This window comes from Dendronephthya gigantea, unplaced genomic scaffold (genome assembly GCF_004324835.1).
Source record: "Dendronephthya gigantea isolate DGI-Jeju-01 unplaced genomic scaffold, DenGig_1.0 000005F, whole genome shotgun sequence".
In the NCBI taxonomy this organism is placed as follows: Eukaryota; Metazoa; Cnidaria; class Anthozoa; order Malacalcyonacea; family Nephtheidae; genus Dendronephthya; species Dendronephthya gigantea.
This window is the reverse complement of record NW_021163015.1, coordinates 1,987,438-2,008,316: the sequence shown is the minus strand read 5'-3', so window position 1 is coordinate 2,008,316 and position 20,879 is coordinate 1,987,438. Positions and strand designations below refer to the sequence as shown.

The 20,879-nt window shown below is 37.9% G+C and overlaps 4 protein-coding genes across 4 annotated transcripts; 2 read left to right on the top strand and 2 right to left on the bottom strand.

Annotated features, from left to right (window-relative positions):
* Positions 1-475: 475 nt before the first annotated feature.
* Positions 476-5,097, top strand: LOC114516183 (DNA ligase 1-like). The gene is made up of 7 exons (XM_028535583.1): positions 476-660; positions 1,093-1,177; positions 1,460-1,534; positions 1,654-1,713; positions 1,804-3,030; positions 3,476-3,919; positions 4,334-5,097. The coding sequence occupies exons 2-7, from the start codon at positions 1,117-1,119 to the stop codon at positions 4,828-4,830; spliced, it is 2,364 nt and encodes a 787-aa protein (XP_028391384.1). The 5' UTR covers positions 476-660; positions 1,093-1,116; the 3' UTR covers positions 4,831-5,097.
* A 62-nt stretch (positions 5,098-5,159) lies between these two features.
* On the bottom strand, positions 5,160-12,884 carry LOC114516188. The gene is made up of 16 exons (XM_028535590.1): positions 12,843-12,884; positions 10,226-10,357; positions 10,073-10,150; positions 9,740-9,938; positions 9,598-9,671; positions 9,319-9,484; positions 9,178-9,227; positions 8,597-8,722; positions 8,396-8,467; positions 8,289-8,318; positions 7,811-8,040; positions 7,179-7,495; positions 6,889-7,064; positions 6,409-6,564; positions 6,192-6,286; positions 5,160-5,785 (listed from the first exon to the last, which is right to left on the bottom strand). Exons 4-16 carry the CDS (start codon positions 9,915-9,917, stop codon positions 5,425-5,427), a joined length of 2,031 nt encoding a protein of 676 aa, XP_028391391.1. The 5' UTR covers positions 9,918-9,938; positions 10,073-10,150; positions 10,226-10,357; positions 12,843-12,884; the 3' UTR covers positions 5,160-5,424.
* LOC114516189 (charged multivesicular body protein 7-like) lies at positions 10,721-14,001 on the top strand. The gene is made up of 10 exons (XM_028535591.1): positions 10,721-11,206; positions 11,587-11,787; positions 11,882-11,952; positions 12,047-12,109; positions 12,197-12,245; positions 12,333-12,452; positions 12,526-12,630; positions 13,084-13,126; positions 13,218-13,316; positions 13,548-14,001. Exons 1-10 carry the CDS (start codon positions 10,796-10,798, stop codon positions 13,664-13,666), a joined length of 1,281 nt encoding a protein of 426 aa, XP_028391392.1. The 5' UTR covers positions 10,721-10,795; the 3' UTR covers positions 13,667-14,001.
* A 52-nt stretch (positions 14,002-14,053) lies between these two features.
* On the bottom strand, positions 14,054-20,161 carry LOC114516187 (WD repeat-containing protein 1-like). The gene is made up of 16 exons (XM_028535589.1): positions 20,041-20,161; positions 19,710-19,831; positions 18,957-19,047; positions 18,353-18,500; positions 17,913-18,093; positions 17,686-17,763; positions 17,529-17,606; positions 17,349-17,440; positions 16,987-17,128; positions 16,690-16,771; positions 16,368-16,521; positions 15,882-15,969; positions 15,664-15,774; positions 15,231-15,404; positions 14,456-14,600; positions 14,054-14,316 (listed from the first exon to the last, which is right to left on the bottom strand). The coding sequence occupies exons 1-16, from the start codon at positions 20,054-20,056 to the stop codon at positions 14,207-14,209; spliced, it is 1,812 nt and encodes a 603-aa protein (XP_028391390.1). The 5' UTR covers positions 20,057-20,161; the 3' UTR covers positions 14,054-14,206.
* Between the last annotated feature and the right edge of the window lie 718 nt (positions 20,162-20,879).

Below are 20,879 nucleotides of genomic sequence, written 5' to 3'. Positions count from 1 at the left end.
GTAAACAAACTTTTCGATTACTTGGAAAGACGCTGCATATAAGTTTCACTGACTTTCTCCTTTCTTGTTTTTCTTAAAGGACTTTGCTAATCATTACTCGCCCGTTGAATTAGGATTTTTCGTCTATGCATTTGGTCTGAATTAAAGACGGAAAACGGCTGATTATATATCGAGAGTCGACAGGCAAACAAGGCAAAGATTACAAAGATTTTATCAAATACTGATCAATCTGGAAGTATTTTAGTAAAAAATCTCGTCCAAATCCCAACCATATGCATCTCAAATTGATAAATGTTGAAAACAAGAGCGAAGCAATTATGGCAACCTTCATCCCCGTTGACAGGCGCCTCAAAGAATGACACGGAAGTTTAGATTGTTTAGTTTTAAAAAAGTCGTCTTCTCGGTTCAGTAATTCTAGCTAGCAACCCGCACCTTCTCACAGACAATGATAACTAAAAGCACTGAGCATGACGTTATTGAATTGAACTTTCATTTGGAAACGCCAACGATTTCTGGGCGTTAAATTAAAATGAAAAGTTAAAGTTCTGGATAACAAAGGATCTCTTTTATACTTTTAGCATTATGATTCGCCCCGCTATTTGAAAAGCGTATACGAGTGAATAGATTTGAACTTCGGTTCCAGAAAGATTGAAGCAACAGGTATTTATAGCAATTGTTTTTATTTATGCTATATCGCAGTGTTAAATTCCTTTAAACTTATTTTCCACTCGTGGACTAAATCCTGTATCTAAAGTTACACAATGCTTCCTAAGTTTCAATCGAATATCATCTTTTTAAATCATTAAAATTAAACATAAATGTTAAGATCAAATAAATATTATTACTAATTTAACCGACATTTAATGAAGCAATGAAAAACACAACGTAAACATAAATATGAACTAATTGAACTATAATAACATGCATTGGAGCCAATTACCTTTGCAATGACATCGATATATATGTATATATATAAAATATATTATCATGTGATATATTTTGAAAGTTTTGGTAAAACCTGAGACGCATGTAGTATGACCATCACAGTATAAAATGCGCAGATCCTTATTAAAATTATTCCATTTTTTACAGCGACCTCGTTACCTCGGACGAAATATGTCCGTAAGAATAAAGTTCATGGTTATCGTATTTCTCTGCTTAGCCCATTTACTAGATGGTAAGATGGTGAGAAAAAGTATATTTACAAAGTATTTGCAGTACTTTAACTTTTGTCAAAGAAATGACTGACATGAACACACAGAACTCGACGAAACTTGCAACGCCAACAACAAACAAGGCTTTGGAAGACAAACTCTCACTGAAGACTAAAGTACGTTGTGAACTTACTAACATAAATTGACCAAACAAGACACATTGTGCTACTTCAGTAATGAAAATTAACATACATTCAGATTTCAAACAGCCAAAACAGAGTAAAAAGAGTTTGTCAATCTTACAGCTAATCCAAGACCTCTTAGGGAAGGAAAACAAAGGAATTTTGACTTAACAGGCATTGGAGACCTCAGTTCAAAAGGTAAAGTGTTCCTTTTGATATACTCCAGTTTACATACGTAGTTCAGATTGATGCTCTTTAAATGCCCTTTCTGAACCTCTCTTACACAAATTTCCGTCTAAAATACTCCTATTCTTCAGATATCCTGCGATTGGTCGACAACACATCACCTGATACTGACAATGATGTGATAAATGCAGGTAAAGTTAAAATTTGACTTAGATTTCCTCCAAAATCGCGCATAAAAATCACACTGCCTTTCAATATTGTGTTCCCTATTTATCTTGCAGGACAAATCGACGATCCTTACGAAAACAATATCGAAGCGGAAACGAAAGAGTTCTCAAAAACTGTGCCAATTGGCGACCGTCCAGATTTGGCGAGCCCTAGAGATCAGGAGCAGAGGTTCGTGAATCTGCTGAAGAAACAGTACAAGGGAACTTTTCCGGAATACGGGAAGGAGACGAAATCAGACTTTAGCAAAAACCAGGAGTTGGACGATAATCTCAGCGTTCAACCGGAGACGGTGTACATTGGGCACTCAGATAGATACAAAGGGAAAGATGACGGTTTTGATGGCATCCCTGATGAGACTTCAGACGAACAGGATAACCTGGACACCTTTGACGCTGATGCGAAAGTATTGAACGATGAAAGCATGAAATTAGCGAGCACCACAACAACTTCCAATGCCAACGCGAAATCTTTCGATGCGGACGATTTTCAGGATGCGCTTACGAGCACCACCGAGCGTCCCTCTCGGGCCCACGCGAGACAAAACACGATGCAAACGCTTGAGGATATTTTAGGGACGTATGATGATTCATATGGGGATAACACAGACGATGACGGACAAACGGGGATCGAGAATCCCGTTCCAAGTGCGGATTACGAAGGGCATAAAAGCGTTTCAGGAAACGACGAGGGAATTGACGACGACCAAGCCACGAAGAAACCTGAGAGCACAGAGGACATGACTGACCCAATGGATGATCAGGGGACTGGTAACGCGGAGGATCACATGGACGATCACGTGAATGATCACGTGACGGATCACGATGACATGGACGACAATATGGCAGATGGGACGGATAACAACGAGAAAGAAGAGCTCAAACGTCTACAGGAAAAAAACCAGGAGGAGGCGATGTGGGACAGTGAAGAAAAACTACGGCAAAAACTCGCTCGAAAAAAGAAACAAAAACATTTGACAAAAGGGAAAGAAGAATCGAAGGAGAAACATCTTTCCAAAGGAATCCTCAAAGAGTTTGACGAGTTGAAGGGAAAAAGCTCGAAAACATCTGAGAAAGTAAATGATGACATCCATGATGAAGGAAAAACAAACGAAAACAATTTAAAATTAAGAAAACAAAGCAAACACATTAAATATGTCCATGCGGATGAATCTCAAGTGACCGGGGACGCCATTTTGGATTTCTTGGACAAACTTTTAGAGAAGGATCCGAAAGAATTGAAGCATGACGTCATGGCAATGACTAAGGAAATGCAAAAAGAAGGTAAGTGGAAGGATTATACCAAAAGCCATACCGAAAAATTATATTTCAGAAAAGCAAATTCATATATAAATCCAACTCTCTCAGCGTCTTTCACAACTAGGAACTATTGTGAAACTGGAAACAGGCTATTCCTTGCTGTAAGACTTTTTTTCAGATTTTATTTCTGTGCAGGTAGCCAATTTTTAACTGGAACTAGCCTATGCCATATTCTTGTACCCAGAATTTGAATTATTCGAGTGCATATTTTGGATTTCGAGCCCTTTAGACTTTGGAGATTGCATCCCTCCGTGGCTTACTACTTTCTATAGCCAAACCTTTAGACTATAGTTATTGAATACACCAGAATACAGTTTTAAAATCCCAAGTCCTAAATGTCTTTATTTACTAAAGAGGAGAGGGAAGACGAAACAATTTCTGACCTGGATCTGCTTTTCCTTTCCTCAAGGTAAAACCGATTCAGATGCACCGGTAAAGTCAGCAACCCTTAAAGATAAAGCAACATCGAATTCAGATTCTTCAGAAAGCCAGAAGGACAAACCAGAAGTGACAAGCGAGCCTGAGAAAACCAGCCAGAAGCCTGACGACGTTGACAACTGGATTGAACAACTGGAAGATAACATAGATGTCGAGAAACAGAATGAAGAAGAAGAGAAAGAGAGTGGGACGAAAGAAACGAATGAAGTGAAAGAACAGAGTGACAGCAACGAACAGGATGGAGCCTCAAATGAAAATTACTACGATGAAGAATATGATCAATTTCACGACGAATCGCAAGACATCTATCCAGAACAGTATGACGGACAGAGTTTGGGTGCAGAAGTTCAAGAAGATCATCGGAAAGAAAAGGAGAAGAAAAAGATGGAAAAGAAACAGGATGACTTTGATTATGGTAGGTCTATATGTTGTATGTACAGGGAGAAACGATAGGTAAGGAAAGGTAAGGTAAAGTAAAGTGAAGTAAAATAGGGTGAGGTGAAGTAAAATAGGGTGAGGTGAAGTAAAATAGGGTGAGGTGAAGTAAAATAGGGTGAGGTGAGGTGAGGTGAGGTGAAATGAGGTGAAATGAGGTTAGATGAGGTGAGGTGAAATGAGGTTAGGTGAGGTGAGGTGAAATGAGGTTAGATGATGTGAGGTGAAATGAGGATAGGTGAGGTGAGGTGAGGTGAAATTAGCTAAGAATTAGGAAGGGGCGAAGCAGAAAACGCAATCCAAGACAAGGTAACTCTTGTAACTCTTTCCTCCCAGAACAGGGATCATATACTGTTATCAAAACTACTTATGCCAACAAGTATATTTTTTGCAGAGGAATTCAAGGAAGAAGCGGTGAAGATGCACAATGAATTCAGACGGCGTCACAATGCAGAGGCCTTAACGTGGTCCGATTCGCTTGCAAAGAAAGCCAAAAACGTCGCTAGCAAACTACTTCATGCAACAAGGAGAAGCTTCAAACGAGAGATAGAGAAACAGGGTGAAAACATCGCAATTTTACCGTATACAACGAGAAACATTGCTAAACAAGCCGTGGAGAAATGGTATGGAGAAATCACAAAGTTTAGCTTCACCAGTCCTAGCATAAAGCCAGAAACAAAGGACTTCACACAGATTATTTGGAAGAACAGCAAAAAAGTTGGCATGGGTTTTGTTTCCACAACAAACAAAAAGAAAACGCTGGTGGTCGCGTTGTACAGCCCCACGGGGAATGCTCAGGACAAAATGAGAGAAAACTTAATCACAGTTAAGGACGATCCTTACGCGGACATTAAAAGACATGTTTTGACAAGAAATCGAAAAAAACTGTAAAGGCAAAGACATGCACAAGGTTTTTAACAACTTTTGCCATAAATTAAGTCAGTGACTTAACTAAGCCTCAAGCAGTACAAGATGTTAAAATGGTCGAACACTAATATTTGTATATATCCTGTCCGTATTAACAATCTCAAACCATCCCCCAGGGCTTCTGAAAGAATTCCTCCGCGAAACCTAATGAAGCTACAAAGCTCTCTCTAGTTAAAAAAATTGATAAAGGAATATCAATTTAACCACTAAAAATTGATGTCATTTATACTAAATATCTTTATAGATATAATATTGATATAATAATTTGTAAAATATATAGACATCTATAAAAAATATATATTAATATACAGTCTATGGACAGGTCTCGTCTGTTGTAAAATAGCACAAGAGATTGTGAATGCATAGGATTTAAGATTTCAGCAGTTTTTCAGTTATTTCCAAAATTTCATTTCATACCTTGCCGCGAAATGGTTGAACTTAGCGCGCCTTCAGGCCAGGAATCGCAGCTAAAGGTTATTGAAATTGCATTTATGTGTCCGAACGGTTAATCCCTTCATTAAATCGAGTCCACAAGCGGATTAAACCCTCTCTACTCATCTAAATCACCTCATCTAAAAATGCTTCAAAACTATCAACTTCGAACCTTCCACGACCCCTCGTCTCCTCGACACGTTCCTCGCAACTCGCGTGGCTCGAGGACGTGGACACGGACCGTATTGTTTCCGGAACAAAAGTTACAGTCTCCGGTACCAAGCTACTTGGAATCACGATTGTATGGTCAATGACTAAATCGTTGCCTTGGTCGGAGCCAGACAGTTTGTCCGACGGTGTTTCCTCGGCAAAACTAGGTATCCTTTCGGGACACAGTTTCTTATGTGCATTTCCCGATTGATTTATGGCAGAGAACAATGTCTCCTTCAGGATCTCGCCTTCAAGGTCAACATCGACCGGTGTTGATCTATGAAGTTCACAAAATAGCAATTTATTTTGCTTTAAACGTATTTAACACCACAAAAATCTGATCTTGGTTTTGACAATGACTTCAAAACGAAGTCAAAACGTCATCTCATGAATTATGTAGCTTGTTTTTAACAACTCATATCTTGAGTTTTCGAGAAATTTGTGGTGTTTTTTAATCGGCGTGATTTTCAACAAACATCTTAAAAGGTATATGCAACCTTTAAGTCGTTCTCGCAGTTCTTGCTTTACGCTATACGTCTCAAAAACACACAGCATTTTGCGTGGTTTTGTCAGGACTTGGAACTTAAATATAGTTTTTTTTTGTGAACACACCGGGTCAAACACTTCAACAAAACCAAGTGGTATACGTCATCGCATCGAAATAAAACAAAAAATACTCAAACCTTTCCTTTCGTTGACAATCTGAAATGTCTGTTTTTCCATCGATCTTGTCGGGCTCTTCGATCAAACTTTGTTCTTGTGTTTGAGTTTGTTCGTGCTAAAATTATGAAAATCGATAATTTGAACATACGTACCAATTGAAATATAACTCGTACCTGAGTACAGTACGTGGTCTGTCACGAAGACAGAATGCCACTGGACTTCCAAAATGCTGCTCACCTTTCTGAGAACTTCTTTAGCCGTTTCCAAGAATTCTTCTTGGCTCATACAATACAGCGTCTGAACATTGCGCTTTTTGCCGCTCGATGAAGTACTGTTGCTTTCGGTATCTCGACGGTTTTTGGAAGAACTGCTTTTACTAGACTCAACACGACTCTACAAAACACAGCGGATAAAAATTGTTGAGCATTTCGGTGGATAAAAATGCTTAAACTAGATCGACTAAAAGAAATACTGCGTATTAGGTAGTCCCAAACCTGCCCATAATCCATACCCAACTACATTGGATTCTGGACATTACTACTTAAATTTTTCATGTGTTTGCAAGCTTTTCATGAACCTTTCAAAGTTGTTTTAATCTTTCAGGCCTTGTCTGACAGACTCCTTATTAAGTAAACTTTTTTATTGTATCATTATTGTATATTGTCCTTTTGTATATGGCCGCTTTCGTATGAACATTCAACAACATATTCCACTTACGGCTGGTTCTGAATTTGCTGGTTGGTTATCTTTATACTTGAGTAACAAGCCTATCACGTGTTTACATCGGCCCGTCTTGCCAGCAGAGTCTGGACACGAGCAGCGAGCTTCTTGCAAACCCACAGACTCAGTCAGGATAACGTGAACGTCGTAAGGTTGTTTACTTGAACCACTGCCTAAAAAAAAACAGCGAAGCTCTTTCAGGCTAGACCGATGGTTAAGATGAAAAAAAGCTTCCAAGAGGCTTGGTCTATAAATTATTAATACAAACGCTAAGCAAAAGTACTTACATTTGCAGGTTATTTTCAAGCGTCGTTCCAAACATTCAACATTTAGGTCAAACACATTATCTCTGCACTGAAATCCTCCAAGATATCGCCCGGTCGTCTCTGCCACCTGGCGAAGATCAATATTTCCAACCATGGCTTTGGCATCGCTATCAGCCGACTGGTTCTGCACGGCCGCCGGCCGGGGAGCGCTTGTTCCGGCAGCTGGCGACGTTTTGCGAGGAAATGTCGAAGGTACCCGAATGGTTTTTGAGGTTTTTTGCTTCGTTTTTCCGGGCGGGCGAGCGGGTTTTGCCGCCAACTTGTACTGCGTCTGATATCTGCAAGATATGGATAAAATATAGAGCCTCTATACCTCGTGAAATAATAAGAATGAGTGTAATTCGCAGATCCCTTCGTCTGAACGCTGTTTACGAAGCTTGAATAGATTAGCACAAAATAATATTGATTTTCTAAGCAGGCATTGAAATGCTTGGAAAAACAATGGAAACTACAGGAATTGACCAGACAATAAATGAAGTAAACTTAACTTCATCCCAACAGATTCGTAGCTACTAAACCACAGGCAGTTTTAAACCAACCTAAATATCACTATCTGCATTAGTAGCTAGTTCTCACCAGCGCCTTGTTCTCACCTTTCCAAAGCCAGCTTATTTTTAAAACAGACACCAGTGACCTTCCCATAACAATATTTCCACACAAATGGCGATGTACTTTCGCGTGCTCGAGAGAAGAAGGGAACTAGGGTTTCGTCGACGGCCTCTCCTTGCCTTTCCTCACAAGACGAAGATCTGCAGTTGACTTGAACAACGTTTTGTAAAAACGACAATGTTGTAGGCTTCTCGCCACAGTAAATTGAGTCAATCTACAAAGGAAAACGAAAGTGAGATAACAATGAAAAGAAACACAACAGAAAGTAACACAATTATCATTATAACAGTTGTGCAACACAGCCGTAAAACACAACACACAAAGCAATAAATTACATCACATCACACGCATCTACCCTCCTTTGGACTTTCTTATTACGGATGTGTCAGTTTGGTTTAATATTTCTACCGAACCATATTTTAATCATGATTTCAAACCATAATTTACGTAAATCATGCTCACCAAGTGTGGATGTTTGAACAATTTTGTAGCCTAAAAAGTAGGAAAAGTTTTATCAACTAAAATTGCAGACGACAATATGTAAAAAGTGGCGTTTTGCACTATTGTACCTTGATCGTACGAATTCCAACCGAATTAGCGGCACGATAATGTTCATCGCTTGAGTAAATGTATATTGTCCCCTGTGACGAATATGTCAAGTCTGAGCAATGAGGTTTGCAGTAATATAAACTGGAAAGTTATATGGATAAGACCAATTGCAAGATATATACTGTACAATAAACATTAAGCTATGTGTGATTTTCATATACCTTATGAAAGAGATGGATTGTGTGCAATTTCTGCAAGAACGCGATCACTCCGGCCTGAGGTAATCTACTGAACTGATCCGGCTGATGTTTCTCGTCAATAAACGTAAAATATACTGGATGGATCAACTAGACAAAAAAAACCCCGACACGGTTAAACTGAGATACTGGTAAACGTTTGTATCCTTCAAAAAGGCCATCTATCTTCACACGATCCAATTTTGTCGGATCCAATACACTTCTGACGTATGGAATGTAACCAATCTGTTATTAAAAAGGCACTGCACTGTGTTGGCTTAAGTTGATTTGCTGCCCATAGACATTGCAAGGCAAATGGCTATAAAACATCCATCAAAAGTGAATTGAATCTATAGTGCATTGTGTGAAGAAACTTATAAGTGCACTTAACATAATAAAGCAAGAAAAATTATATACTCTACTGTTCTTAATGTATATTTGTGCATAGGAAAAGCAAGGTTAAACCTTGGCTGTGCAGGGCTCAAGCAAACACAATTAAAGGATAAAAAACTTTAAATTTAAATCATTCTGCTGATCAACTTTTTATTACATGATATTGCACAAACCTGGGATGCTAATTGTAACAACAATGTTTTAATATTTTCCTCCATGATGTCTAAATAAAAAATATATATTTGTTTGTATTCTATTTCGAAGAATTAAACATGTCTCAACTTGTTTATAGACAGACTTGAATCAATTATAACCTTTATCATTTTTTGTCTTTGGTCCAATGATAATGATTCTTCCTGATGGATACTTTTCTGACCACTTGTTTAAAACCTCTGCGATGGTTTGGTTGAAATTAAGATTCTCATTTTGACCATCTGCTAAAATTGACTTCCACTGAACAAAGAGTGCTGGGAGATTGAACTATATAGGATGTTGAGAAAATAAGATATCTCCATATATCACTTGGATATAAACACGGATCCATGATCTGTAATCTCTGACCCCTCGAGAATAAAGCAAACTAGCTTGCATACCTTATAGGATGACCTGCATGTCATCTGGGGTTTAACCGTCACAATTGAAAAGCCTTCAGCTGTTGTTGGGGATTCTACAGTATATTAGGACAAATCTGGTAAGAAATTGCTAAAAAACACATACACTGCATGTCAAACAAACCTGGAGGATTTAGATCACTTCTTCGTCTGGCAAACCAACAATCAAGTTTTTCATCAGATTCAGACAGCCATGACAGATGAGAAGTTTTACTCAATAAAGTTTGTTCAACCAATGACCATTCTCGGGACCATAAACATTGTTGATATCCCAAAACAACGTCAGTAATGAACTGAACCATTGTAAATGTGCAGTTTGGTACCTAGAGTACAATGTGGGGTCAGTGGGGATAAAAGTTAATCCATTCGAATCCAGTTTAATACATTAAATTTATTATGAAACTATTATAATTCCCTATTATATGGAAACAACATTGCCTAGTTTATTCATAACTACCTTTTTTTTGACAAGACTTGTGTAAGATTCTCTAGTGGCAAGATACCAGTTTTCATCGTCAACCACAACATTTTTACCCTATATAGGCATAAGAAGTTACTTAAACTCACCAAAATGGGCCAAATCATTGGGCATATAAGATTAGAGACATACCTTGCTTAACAATCCAATGACTTTCAAAATAACTAGCCTCAGATTTGAACATTTGTCTTCTTTAAAAATGTCAGAGGCTGCAACTCTTTCATGGGTTCTGGAGTAATGATTCACAAAATATAACGTTTTTCCCTACGAAAATAGAAGAGGCTGTTTGTTTTGTGGCTTTTACAAATGAAATACTAAGCAAAATGTTTACTTAGGAAGCATCCTATCAAATGGAGGAGACAAGCTTTGAAATACTTTAGCAACTTTGAAAAGCAACATGAAAAATTTGCATGTGGTTGCAATTTTATGGGCATTTCATTTTGAAACTTAAAGCAATATTAGCAATGCATTGTCAATAATTTTGCTCACAATGTATGGAGGACCATAGAACAGGACCAATTCAACACTACTACTCATAGTATTTAGATGCTAATCGCCAAACAAATCTATTATCAAAATTTTCTTTCTCATTTGAAAAACCCTCCTCACTCCTCTTGAGGACGCCATTTTGAAATCGCTGACGATATTGAAAGTGTGTGAAAAGGAAGTGGAAACACGTCATAATAATAAAAAAAATTCAAGATGGCGTACTTTCCAGTGGAGTGGGAAGATGATAATCGCATGAATTTTATGTTTTCTGCCTTCTCTGAGAATAGAAATGTCAACCCTAAACATTGGGACAGCAAACTTCAGTTTTGGACGAGTGCGATCGTTGAAAGTTGCGAGTCGCTCGATCAAATGTGTTTTGATATAGACGTTTTAAAAACGAGGTTCCGTAGAAAAGGAGTGACGCCACTTGGACTGTGTACAGTACTAAAAGAAATGTTGAATAGCGGGGAGGTTATTCGTACGAGCGACTTTCTAGACTCTGTATATGATACTTGGGGCGAATGGTCGTATGGAATGGCGAAGAGATCTCTATGGTGGACCGTAGGAAAAGTTTGGCAGAATAACGAAATCGAGGGTCCACTTTTGCTTCTGTCGTCTGTGAAAGTATGAATGAAAACTAACTAAACTAATCTAGAGAACAGTTAAAACGCCTTATCTTGATGTATATCATGCAAATACATGCGTAAAATACACGATGTTGAGAATATTAATCACCCCCTCTTAATAAATACTAAATCTACTTGTAAATATTCTCGATCCTCTATTCTTGTGAAAACAAAGTTCGTTAACAAAAGGAGCTAGATAATCGTGCAAGTATAAATTATGACAAAGTATAAACGTCATGAAATATATTGCTAGCAGTCCGTAGAATATTCGAGAATTTTAATTTTGTAAGACGGGCCACTCGCAGACCAGGATTGAGTAATAGCTAGCAAATCCCCGTTTCTCTGCTATAGATAACCTCATGTTGATCCTCTTTTAAGAAAAAAGCCGAGAAAATACTCTCTTGCCATTATCAAACGGTTAAACATCCGATAACGGACAACATCGTGCCAGAGAAGGTGCTAAAAGCTAGACTGAAAGCAAGCAATGTGAATTTGTCGGAACAAGAATTCGAGATCGTCATTTGCCAGTTAAGAAAAGAACGATTGGTTTCAGTTCATCTTTCAGATGGCGGGGAAAAGGTACCAGCTCCTTGCTCGAGTATCCCAGCTGATGAGCGAATAATAATGGCCAAAAACTTTCGAGGCCTTTTTAAGATCGACTATTTTTTTGTAGGTGATTAAGTTTGCTAATAAGAATGAAGGCAAAGTAGCCGCAATTTCTGAAACAGATTTGAATATTTTGAGGTAAGGCATTAGATGACTTTCAGCCTAATACACTACAATCCAATTCCCAACCAATCTCTGTTCAGGTAACATACCATAATCTATATCCTTTAAGACTGAAGAAAGCTGAAGCCACGATTCAGTTACAAATCAGAAAACTTCAAAACGAGATTGAAGAGTGAGTCTCTCTATACTCATAATCCCGCCTTTTTAGTCGTATCGAAAATACTGGACTTATACCGTTGAATGTTTCAAATCTTTCCAGATTACAAACCATAGTAGTGGCGTCCATTAAACTAGGACTTAAAAGCAAGGTTGGTACCGCCTTGTCGCATTGTCACGTTTTAAAACCCTTGGGTATAAAACTCGTTGACTTGGATAACTGTTCGAAATTTTTTTAGGCGAAGAAAATTCTTACTCGCAAGCACATGATGTCAAAGACTCTGGACAAAAAGGAATCGTTATTGATGAACACGCAAGATATACTTGGTCGAATACAAGACGCTCACTCGGATGCAAACGTAGGCATGCAAAATGGAATTTCGGTGAAAAAACCTGCTGTATTATTGAAATCCGACTTTGGTAATCGTTTAGGTAATCGAGGCTCTGAAGGCTGGAACACAAGTGTTCAAAACAATCTCACAAGAATCTGGTTTCACAATCGATAACGTGGAGAAAATAATGGAAGAAGTCGAGGATGTATGTCCATGCACATGCTGCCTTAATGCACGAAATATTTTTTCAGTCTCCCAATTCATTGATGCAGATGTCTTGGGCACATGTACTTGAAAACTTTCGAGGTTTCCTTATTCGGGTTTCTCTCGTTTGCCAATGAAATTGCCTGGAAATATAGCTTAAAGAAATATCTATCCTAGTTCCCCTATCGTTATGGAAAAAATACCTTTACATACCTTTTGAAACAGCGAGGAAAGGGGTTCTTTGCATTCGTACACTAACCTAAGGAAGATAGAAAAAAAATGCATTTTTTTCAATGCTTTTCAACCTTTTATATCACCCCGATTTGCAAAGCAGGACTTGGGTACGATTCATTCAACGCACAGTACTTCCACTGAATTGATTCCCTTCAATATCAAAACATGTCCTTTCATGCGAATTCTTCCTAATCGATCGTTTTGTGGTTTCGCGTTTCAGGTGATGGACGAAACAGCCGAAATTAATCGCACAATAAGCGAAGGTAATGTTTACAAGAGATGAGTTATCCTCGATATATCGATGCATTTGCTATGGTGACTGCGGAAATACTGAACGCGAAGTACCTGTTTTAGGTTCCAAATCAATTGCTGCAACATCTGGTGTCCCTGACGATGATCTCGAAGACTTAGAAAGAGAACTTGAAGCGCTCATGGAGGGTGATAACAACGCAGGTATGTTTGCTTCAAAACGGAGAAAACAATATGGAACGTACTGTACTGTACTTTCAACGGATCATGGCCGTACAACTATAGGTATATTGTTGTAAGTATCACAGTGATTGGGCTTTACTTTTTGGTGGATCCCTGTCTTCGTTGCAAAATTTATCTATAAACATTATGTATCTTGAACGAAAATGTTTGTTTTGTGTCCGGTTTTGAATTAAGTCGAGGGTTTTTTTTCAGAAGCCGAAACCCGGGGTCCTGCTGATGAAAAAGGAGATCCAGCTTCAAGGCTACCTGATGTGCCAAGCTTCAGTCCAGGTCGAGAGACGAAGAAGACAAGAACGGCATTGACAAGCTGAATATTCTGATATCAAATTCAAAAATCAAACCGGATAATTACCTCGTATTAAGCGTATAAAATAACCATTTAAAACATCTCAGCATGAACGTTTAACAATTTATAACTGCTTTGTAAGAATCTGAATAGAATGCTAGGAATCCAATAAAAAAACAAATACGAATACCTATGAATTGCATGAAATATCATTATGAACTTCAGCCTAGAATAAACATTACATTATAAAGCGTGAAAACAAAAACGATGATACCGTTTGTGGTGTTCGTATTTGTCCGTTGGCTATGGTGCTTATGAATCATGAATGACTTGGAGTGATAGATTAGGATATTGTAATTGTGGTGGTGCAGTTATGTACTGTACGTAACTCGCGATATTGTAATAAACCATATTTAGAAAATAATAAATTTATTCTATATAAACAAGGTGGAATGAATCTATGTAAAAATTAATACAAATTATAGTGACTGTCAAGTTTTCCTCACGCCGAGCAATCGCACATATTAAGGGTGGCTTCTTTGGTAACATAAGAGGCAAATTTTCGTCAGTGATGAACAATATCCCAGATTTTGATAGAGCAATCTGCCGCTGTTGTAGTGAGTTGGTTGTCGTTCAACCACTGAACACCCACGACATTACTAAGGCGATGAGCGCCTAAAGAGCACACACACACAACATTTAGTTGATGAAAAATTACCCCGTTAACCATTGCCCGATATGACTTGATAACTGGTAGGGGCAGATTTGGTAGACCGCACTGATCTGATATATACACTGGATATATGTAGCATACCTTTTATGACGGTTTTCTTGATTGATTCAGTATCCCAAATGAAGACGTTTGAATCAAGAGAGCCGGAAGCGAGGTGCCGGGAATCTGATGTCCAGCTGAGCGAGGTGATACGACCGCTGTGTCCGCTCCAAGCCCGCGATGCTTCCTAAAATAAAAGCCATCAGGAGATACATTTGAATTCGTTTTCGCAAATTTGTTTACGTTTTCAGTAACCCAATCAAAATGTGAATAATATTTACTTCTTCTGGCAAAAAGTACATTATATTCATCTTATGAACTACATATTATTCTAGGGCCGGTTGTATGAAAGCCGGATAGCACTATCCAACCGGATTGTGTTTTTTTCAATCGTTTTAAAATCACCCGTTGGTTGCTATGACTTTGATTAAATCTTAGTATTTCTAAATCGAGGATCCTCTTAATAATTGTTGGTTCCAAAGCTGAAATTTTATTGATTTTCGAGCATTTTTTGGACGGTTGAAAAAATCACTATCCGGTGGATAGCGCTATCTGGCTTTCATTTTTATACAATACAATCGGCCCTTGACATATATATAGGTCAGTGGTCCAATCACAGCCAATAGACCTTTCTTATAATGACGTCAAACGCGGAAAGTCTGATGTTACACGAAATTTGATTGGCTCCACAAAACTATCGAGCCAATTAAAGTTCGTGTGTAGATCAGTCTTTCCGCGTTTGACGTCATTATGAAAAAGGTCTATTCCTCGCTTTCTCGATGATGTTTTCCTCTCCGACACTTCGTGCAGTACTCACCGAATAATCAGCTGTTTTAAAAGCGGTAACGTCTTTTCCAGCCATACCAACTCCAAGGAATGCGCCATCGGGGGAATACTCGAGCACAGATACCTCGCGAGTAAGACTTTCCACAGTCTTCTTCAACTCCCCGATTGTGTCATTATCCAGGCTATACACATACAACTCAGGTTTCTGCATCAAATACAAAAGTATATATAGTTACACTACTCAACTCTTGTACCCCAAACCATGCCCGGAAACTGATCTTCTCTGAAGGGTTACGGTTTTAGAATATTTTTAAATACATAAATAAATAGGTTTTTGCGATGAGTGGAGAAAGTGCCTTAAGATGGTGGCTAGTTAGATTTTTGTAATACAGACGACCATTTATGTGAACTTTAAAAGACATTCAGCGCCTTAAAACGAATAGCTTCGAATTAAAAAGGGATACCGTTTGACTTCCAATTGCAATTTCCGTTTGGTTGGGATGGATGCTGGCTGCGGATGGCTGAAAATCAAACTTCTTGCTGGCGACTTTCTTTCCGTTGCGAGTAACAACAATCTGAACGGTGGAAACAGAAGAACGAATGTGAATTCTCAAAGGTCACCCCACTCCCCCAGTGGAATGAAAGACACTTCAAGGCCTTGCAAAAAAACAAGGTTTTTTACCGTTTGATCAACACAGATGATCATTGCTAAACCATCTTTTCCCACTGCCAGGTTGATTGGTTGAGCATCGAAAGCTATGCTGTCTCCACTGAAAAAGAATATAACGGCGCTCAATGACAGTAATCCCCGTTTATACTTGCAATTCTGTTGCTGCAATTTTCAGTGCAATTTTCTTCTTTTTGATAAATGCGAACGAGAGAATAGTTTCGAACGTTCTGATGTAAAAAGGCCCTTATTTGAACACCCGTAACTTATCCAACTTTTTACATCTCTCGAAAGAAAAAAAGTCTACGAAAATGGTTGCAAGCGACTTCAAAACAATTCTCTCTAATTCTCAATCTTTGCTGTTAGGCCCGTTTCAGACGTCGAACTTTTCATGTGCCGAATCGAATGCAAATGAACTTAAACAAAGTCAGCTCATTAACATTACGTCCGGCACATGAAAAGTTTGACGTCTGAGACAGGCCTTGATTTAATTTTAATTACCTGTATTCGTTTGTTTCTGTTGAAGTTACCCTAAACGAATCGTCCATACTGATAGAGTAGAGATTTGATCCACTAATTGCAATCTTAGAGACTTGATTTGAGTGATGTTTACCAGAGATTGCTTCACACATTCCGTTACTTACATCCCAGCAATCTGATTGAATGGTTAAGGTTTTAACCTTCCACTGATTTACCGAACCAATACGTAGATCTATACACAATCGAGACTGGTCTTCAGTGATATCGCACTGTGCGACATTTCACTGATCTTACAAACTAGCCCTTGCGTTAAAACTATTGAGTGTATTTTTAAAAAGGATACAAATTTGACCATCGTAACTCGCAGTGTAAATATGTGACTTGTCTTCCGTGACTGCAAATGTGGTGATATTTTTGTTGTGACCCTAAATCGAGAAGTTGGATTTTTTGCAAAATGAATGTTTTGCTGGTAACTTGTATACATAATGTATGAATTCGCGTGTTTTCCAAAGAGAAAGTGAGAAAGGGAGTCTTGATTCTTTAAACACAGAATCGAATGGTGTAATTTTAAAGTTCCTGGTGAACAGCTCCTTCAGATCACAAGTTTTGGCAAGTATTTGTTTATTCAATGAATTCCTACCTTCAAAACTTTCTTTGGCTGACTGGGGTTTTCCCTGTCAAGGTAGTTGATGTAACCGGATAGTTCAATGGTTAAGAGATGGTCACCCATCCAGAGGCAGGCTAATTGCTGGTGAAGTACATCCGAACCAAATGTGAACTCTCTAAACATCATAAAAAACAGATTGGTACATTGTACAGCATTCATCGTAGATATGGTGGGTGAAAAGCTCTAGGTCTAGGTCTATATAAATAATCTGACGACAAGACACTTTTTAACCAAAGACACCTAGACCTCACCCCCTCCTGACTTGTAAAACAACTGGACCGCTGGTTTAAGCCAGCTAATGATTTAAAAAACAGCCCTGCTATGAGGTGACTTACTGGACACATGTGTTTGCATCAACATCAAAAATTTTTGCAGTTTTATCACCAGAGGCTGTCAGTAGATGCTTGTTATCTGAACACCATGAGACCTGTATGAAAGAGACTCAATCACTTCACCTGGATGTACAAAAATATATTTAAAATGGTAAAATATTGTTTCATTCGATCGGTATTTACATCATAGATTCCTCCTTTGTGCGCAGGACTTCCAATTTCACCAGTATGTTCACCAGTTTTACCATCATAGATGTAGAGCTAGTAAAGCAGAAGTGAAACTTACAAGTGTTTCTAAAAGACTGTTTGAAGAATGGTTTGAACCATAATCAGCATATACCTTTCCACTACTGCATCCGGTCACATATCGTTCACCATTTGGTGAAAATCTCCCAACATTTACAAAGTTGGAGTGCTCCTAAAATTATAGATTAAAATTAGATTGTATCGCTGGAACAACAAGAAGAAAACCATATTATTTGTCCTCCTGCATCAACTGCCTTGCTATTCTTACTAATACCCAGTATCATTATCGTCACTTAAATGTGGCCTGTGTCCTATATGTACCTTATTGGTGAACTTCAATTTGAATGGAGGTCCTTCATAAAAACCTGAACTGAAATCCTCACTTGCACTGATCACACGGAAGGGACGAGATGACTTGTAGTCAACTGTGTTCACAGTTTTTGAATGGCCCATCATTTGGCCCACACTTGACCCAGTATCCGCAAGAAATGCATGTGCAAACCTGGAGAGAAATGATATTCAATGGTGTCAGCCACTAACCAACCAGTCACCTTTTAAATCACAGAAAAATATATAACAATCAAAATTATCAATATCTTTTCGACAAACTGATATCAGTTTTTAAAAAACTGCTTTAGCCCAGTGTTGTAATTTTCTAGGACTTAAAAGAATCAAGAATTGCAAGCCTAGGTTGGGTCAAACAAAAAAAACTAGTTTTATACAAAAAAGTATAAATAAATATATATGTACACTGTACTCACAATCCACGACCTTCCCCACCAACAACTATTCTTTTGCTATCTGGCGACCAAGCAATATCTTTTATTGCTCCACCAAGTGGCTGATAATCTGCCTTTAATGGATGTTCGGCTTGCGTTGTGTCCCAGATCCTCACCTTACCAGATACATCTAGAAAGCAAACCGATCAATTTTAATTTCACTTTTCCTTTGGGAAATTTCTTTTCACTTTCAATAATAATTTTAATAACAACCAGAAGGCTTTCTTAATAACAAATTTTATTAAACTGTAACAATGTTTTGAGGTTTACTCCATCGTCAGGTTGCATGTAATTAAAAACAGTTAAAGCTTGCTTTAACATTGTTTTTTTCTTTGAAAAACTACCCTGCAAATTTACTTCAAAAGTTTGTTACAACATTTTGAAATCATGTAATTTTGACATGTGTTTCATGATATAATAATAAACAATTCTAACTAAATGGAACATGAAAAGCCTCAGATAGGCACAATGCCAAAATAAATTTGTAACTTTGCAGTAAACATTGCAAACAAATATGTGAAGTAATTTTGCAAAAGCAAAATTCAAAGCAGACATTGTATCCATACAACAGTTGCTTTATTCATACCTCCAGAACAAATATAAAAACCACTTGGGGCATAGCAAGCTGAAGATACTTCATGAGCATGCTCAGAATACACATCAGCATTCATCGGATTCTAAATTACAAGAGTAGATATAATTTAATAGGTGACAAGGGGATGGGAACTTGCAATAAACATGGGTAGGGATGTGTTGTGGGTTAAGATAACTGGGGGTAAGGTTATTGGTTGATAGATTGAGGTTATTGTAGGCCAGAGATCCCTAGAATTTAATCTGAGGCTAATAAACATGGTTAGAGGTACAGTAAATAGCCACTGATATCCAGATTGTAATCTAAGCACATTCATTTCACATTCATACATGACATTTTGAGAAATAAATATCTCCCAGTTCTTGCAATTCAACAAGGAAATAGACCAAAAAAGGAGATTTACTCAGCTCTTTAAAAGGCAATAAGAATTGATTTAAAAAAACCATGCATGTTGTACATGACCATAGTTAATGTGTTCTGATGATTAAGGGCGATAACAAAGTTGAACTTTCCAATCTTCCTTTGACTGCTTTCATAGCTCTCCTCCCCAACAATCATCAAAGCACTCAACCAGGGAAACACATTCATATATGAACTGTTATATACCGGTACATACTCAAGCACTATACTTTGCACTTATATCTGAGATAAATCCAGTCAAAGAAATGAAATTTCTGCTACAGAAGCATGGGTATTTCGTGATCGAAGACCCACACGATAGTGTCTTCAAGAAATAAGATTAAATACCTCGACATCTCTGATAATGACACCCTTATTAAACGAATACAGTATGTATTTCCCCTTTGGATCGCCTTTAATGCAAAGCCTCCGGCCTCTTTGGGTACGAGGCAGCGCAGCAAAGGTGTGTTCTACAAAGAAACATAGCGATCGATTAGTATCCTAGCCTTTAAATAACTCTAACTGCTGCAATCTCAACCGAGAATTACGAACAGTAATTCCTAAAGCTCGACTGGCTGCACTAATCTGTGTGTTTAATCTCGATAAAAACTGGTAAAAACCGACACTGCAAAACATAATATCGACACACGAAGGACAGAAAAGAACACAAACTACTCACTCAAGCTGTAGGACATCCTGACAAGAGCGATTAATCGTTATTTCTGCAAAATGTTCACAAAACCTGACAAATAAAGCTTCTTCTTGTCCAGACGAGGCGTAAACCTGTTTGCATGCTCAACTTCCTGTTATGACGTCATTGTCATAATACCCTGAAGAAAACACCATATTTGGAAAATATAACACAACTTTCTTCGACTGTTCTTCGTATAATTAATTAAAATTTCCTTTAATAATCAATGACAGTTTTTTAATAGATATTTGGTCATTCGTTATTTATGGTCAATACATCATATTAATTTGAATGTAATCAGGCCCAATGCAATGAATGCATCACTGAAAAACCCACTTCAAAGGTGACAGTCTCAATGAACCCTATGTCACTAATGTCAGTTGCATCGATCGTCTTAGCTACGCTAGCGCTATAGAACTACAATATTGTACAATACTTATTCCCATTCGCACATTAATAGCAATCGTTTTTATGACCACTACAAGACAACCGTGCTATTTTAAAAATCGCTAATAACAACAAAATTTATCTTCAGTAAACGTTTTGATACAAAGATACTAAAAATGATTGTGATTGTCAAGCTAAAACATTAAACACATTCATGACGCAAAATGCATAACAATATGCATTGTCATAGAACGAAAACTGACAGTGCTGGTGAAGAGAATTTCTAACGTGGAAACTGAATATGATTTCATTTGTGGACTGGATCACTAGATCACGATTCACGAGATACTGAGTCATCTGTCCTATCGGCGATGACATAATCATCGATAGGCGGTATTGAATTTGCAAATGAATTATTAATGAATCATGCCGATTCTTCA

Bases quoted from the DNA above. Each gene is read 5' to 3' on its own strand.
- LOC114516183 (XM_028535583.1), top strand. From the start codon at position 1,117: ATGTCCGTAAGAATAAAGTTCATGGTTATCGTATTTCTCTGCTTAGCC. The intron at 1,535-1,653 runs GTAAAGTGTTCC...CCTATTCTTCAG, and splicing joins TGGAGACCTCAGTTCAAAAG to ATATCCTGCGATTGGTCGAC. The intron at 1,714-1,803 runs GTAAAGTTAAAA...TTTATCTTGCAG, and splicing joins CAATGATGTGATAAATGCAG to GACAAATCGACGATCCTTAC.
- LOC114516188 (XM_028535590.1), bottom strand. From the start codon at position 9,917: ATGGTTCAGTTCATTACTGACGTTGTTTTGGGATATCAACAATGTTTA. The intron at 6,565-6,888 runs GTAAGTGGAATA...TGTGTTTTGTAG, and splicing joins CAGCAAATTCAGAACCAGCC to AGTCGTGTTGAGTCTAGTAA. The intron at 5,786-6,191 runs GTTTGAGTATTT...TGAACTTCATAG, and splicing joins GATTGTCAACGAAAGGAAAG to ATCAACACCGGTCGATGTTG.
- LOC114516189 (XM_028535591.1), top strand. From the start codon at position 10,796: ATGGCGTACTTTCCAGTGGAGTGGGAAGATGATAATCGCATGAATTTT. The intron at 12,631-13,083 runs GTATGTCCATGC...TTCGCGTTTCAG, and splicing joins TAATGGAAGAAGTCGAGGAT to GTGATGGACGAAACAGCCGA. The intron at 13,127-13,217 runs GTAATGTTTACA...TACCTGTTTTAG, and splicing joins TAATCGCACAATAAGCGAAG to GTTCCAAATCAATTGCTGCA.
- LOC114516187 (XM_028535589.1), bottom strand. The intron at 19,048-19,709 runs GTATTTAATCTT...CTTGTAATTTAG, and splicing joins TCATTATCAGAGATGTCGAG to AATCCGATGAATGCTGATGT. The intron at 15,970-16,367 runs GTAATTAAAATT...ATTCTTTTTCAG, and splicing joins ACAGAAACAAACGAATACAG to TGGAGACAGCATAGCTTTCG.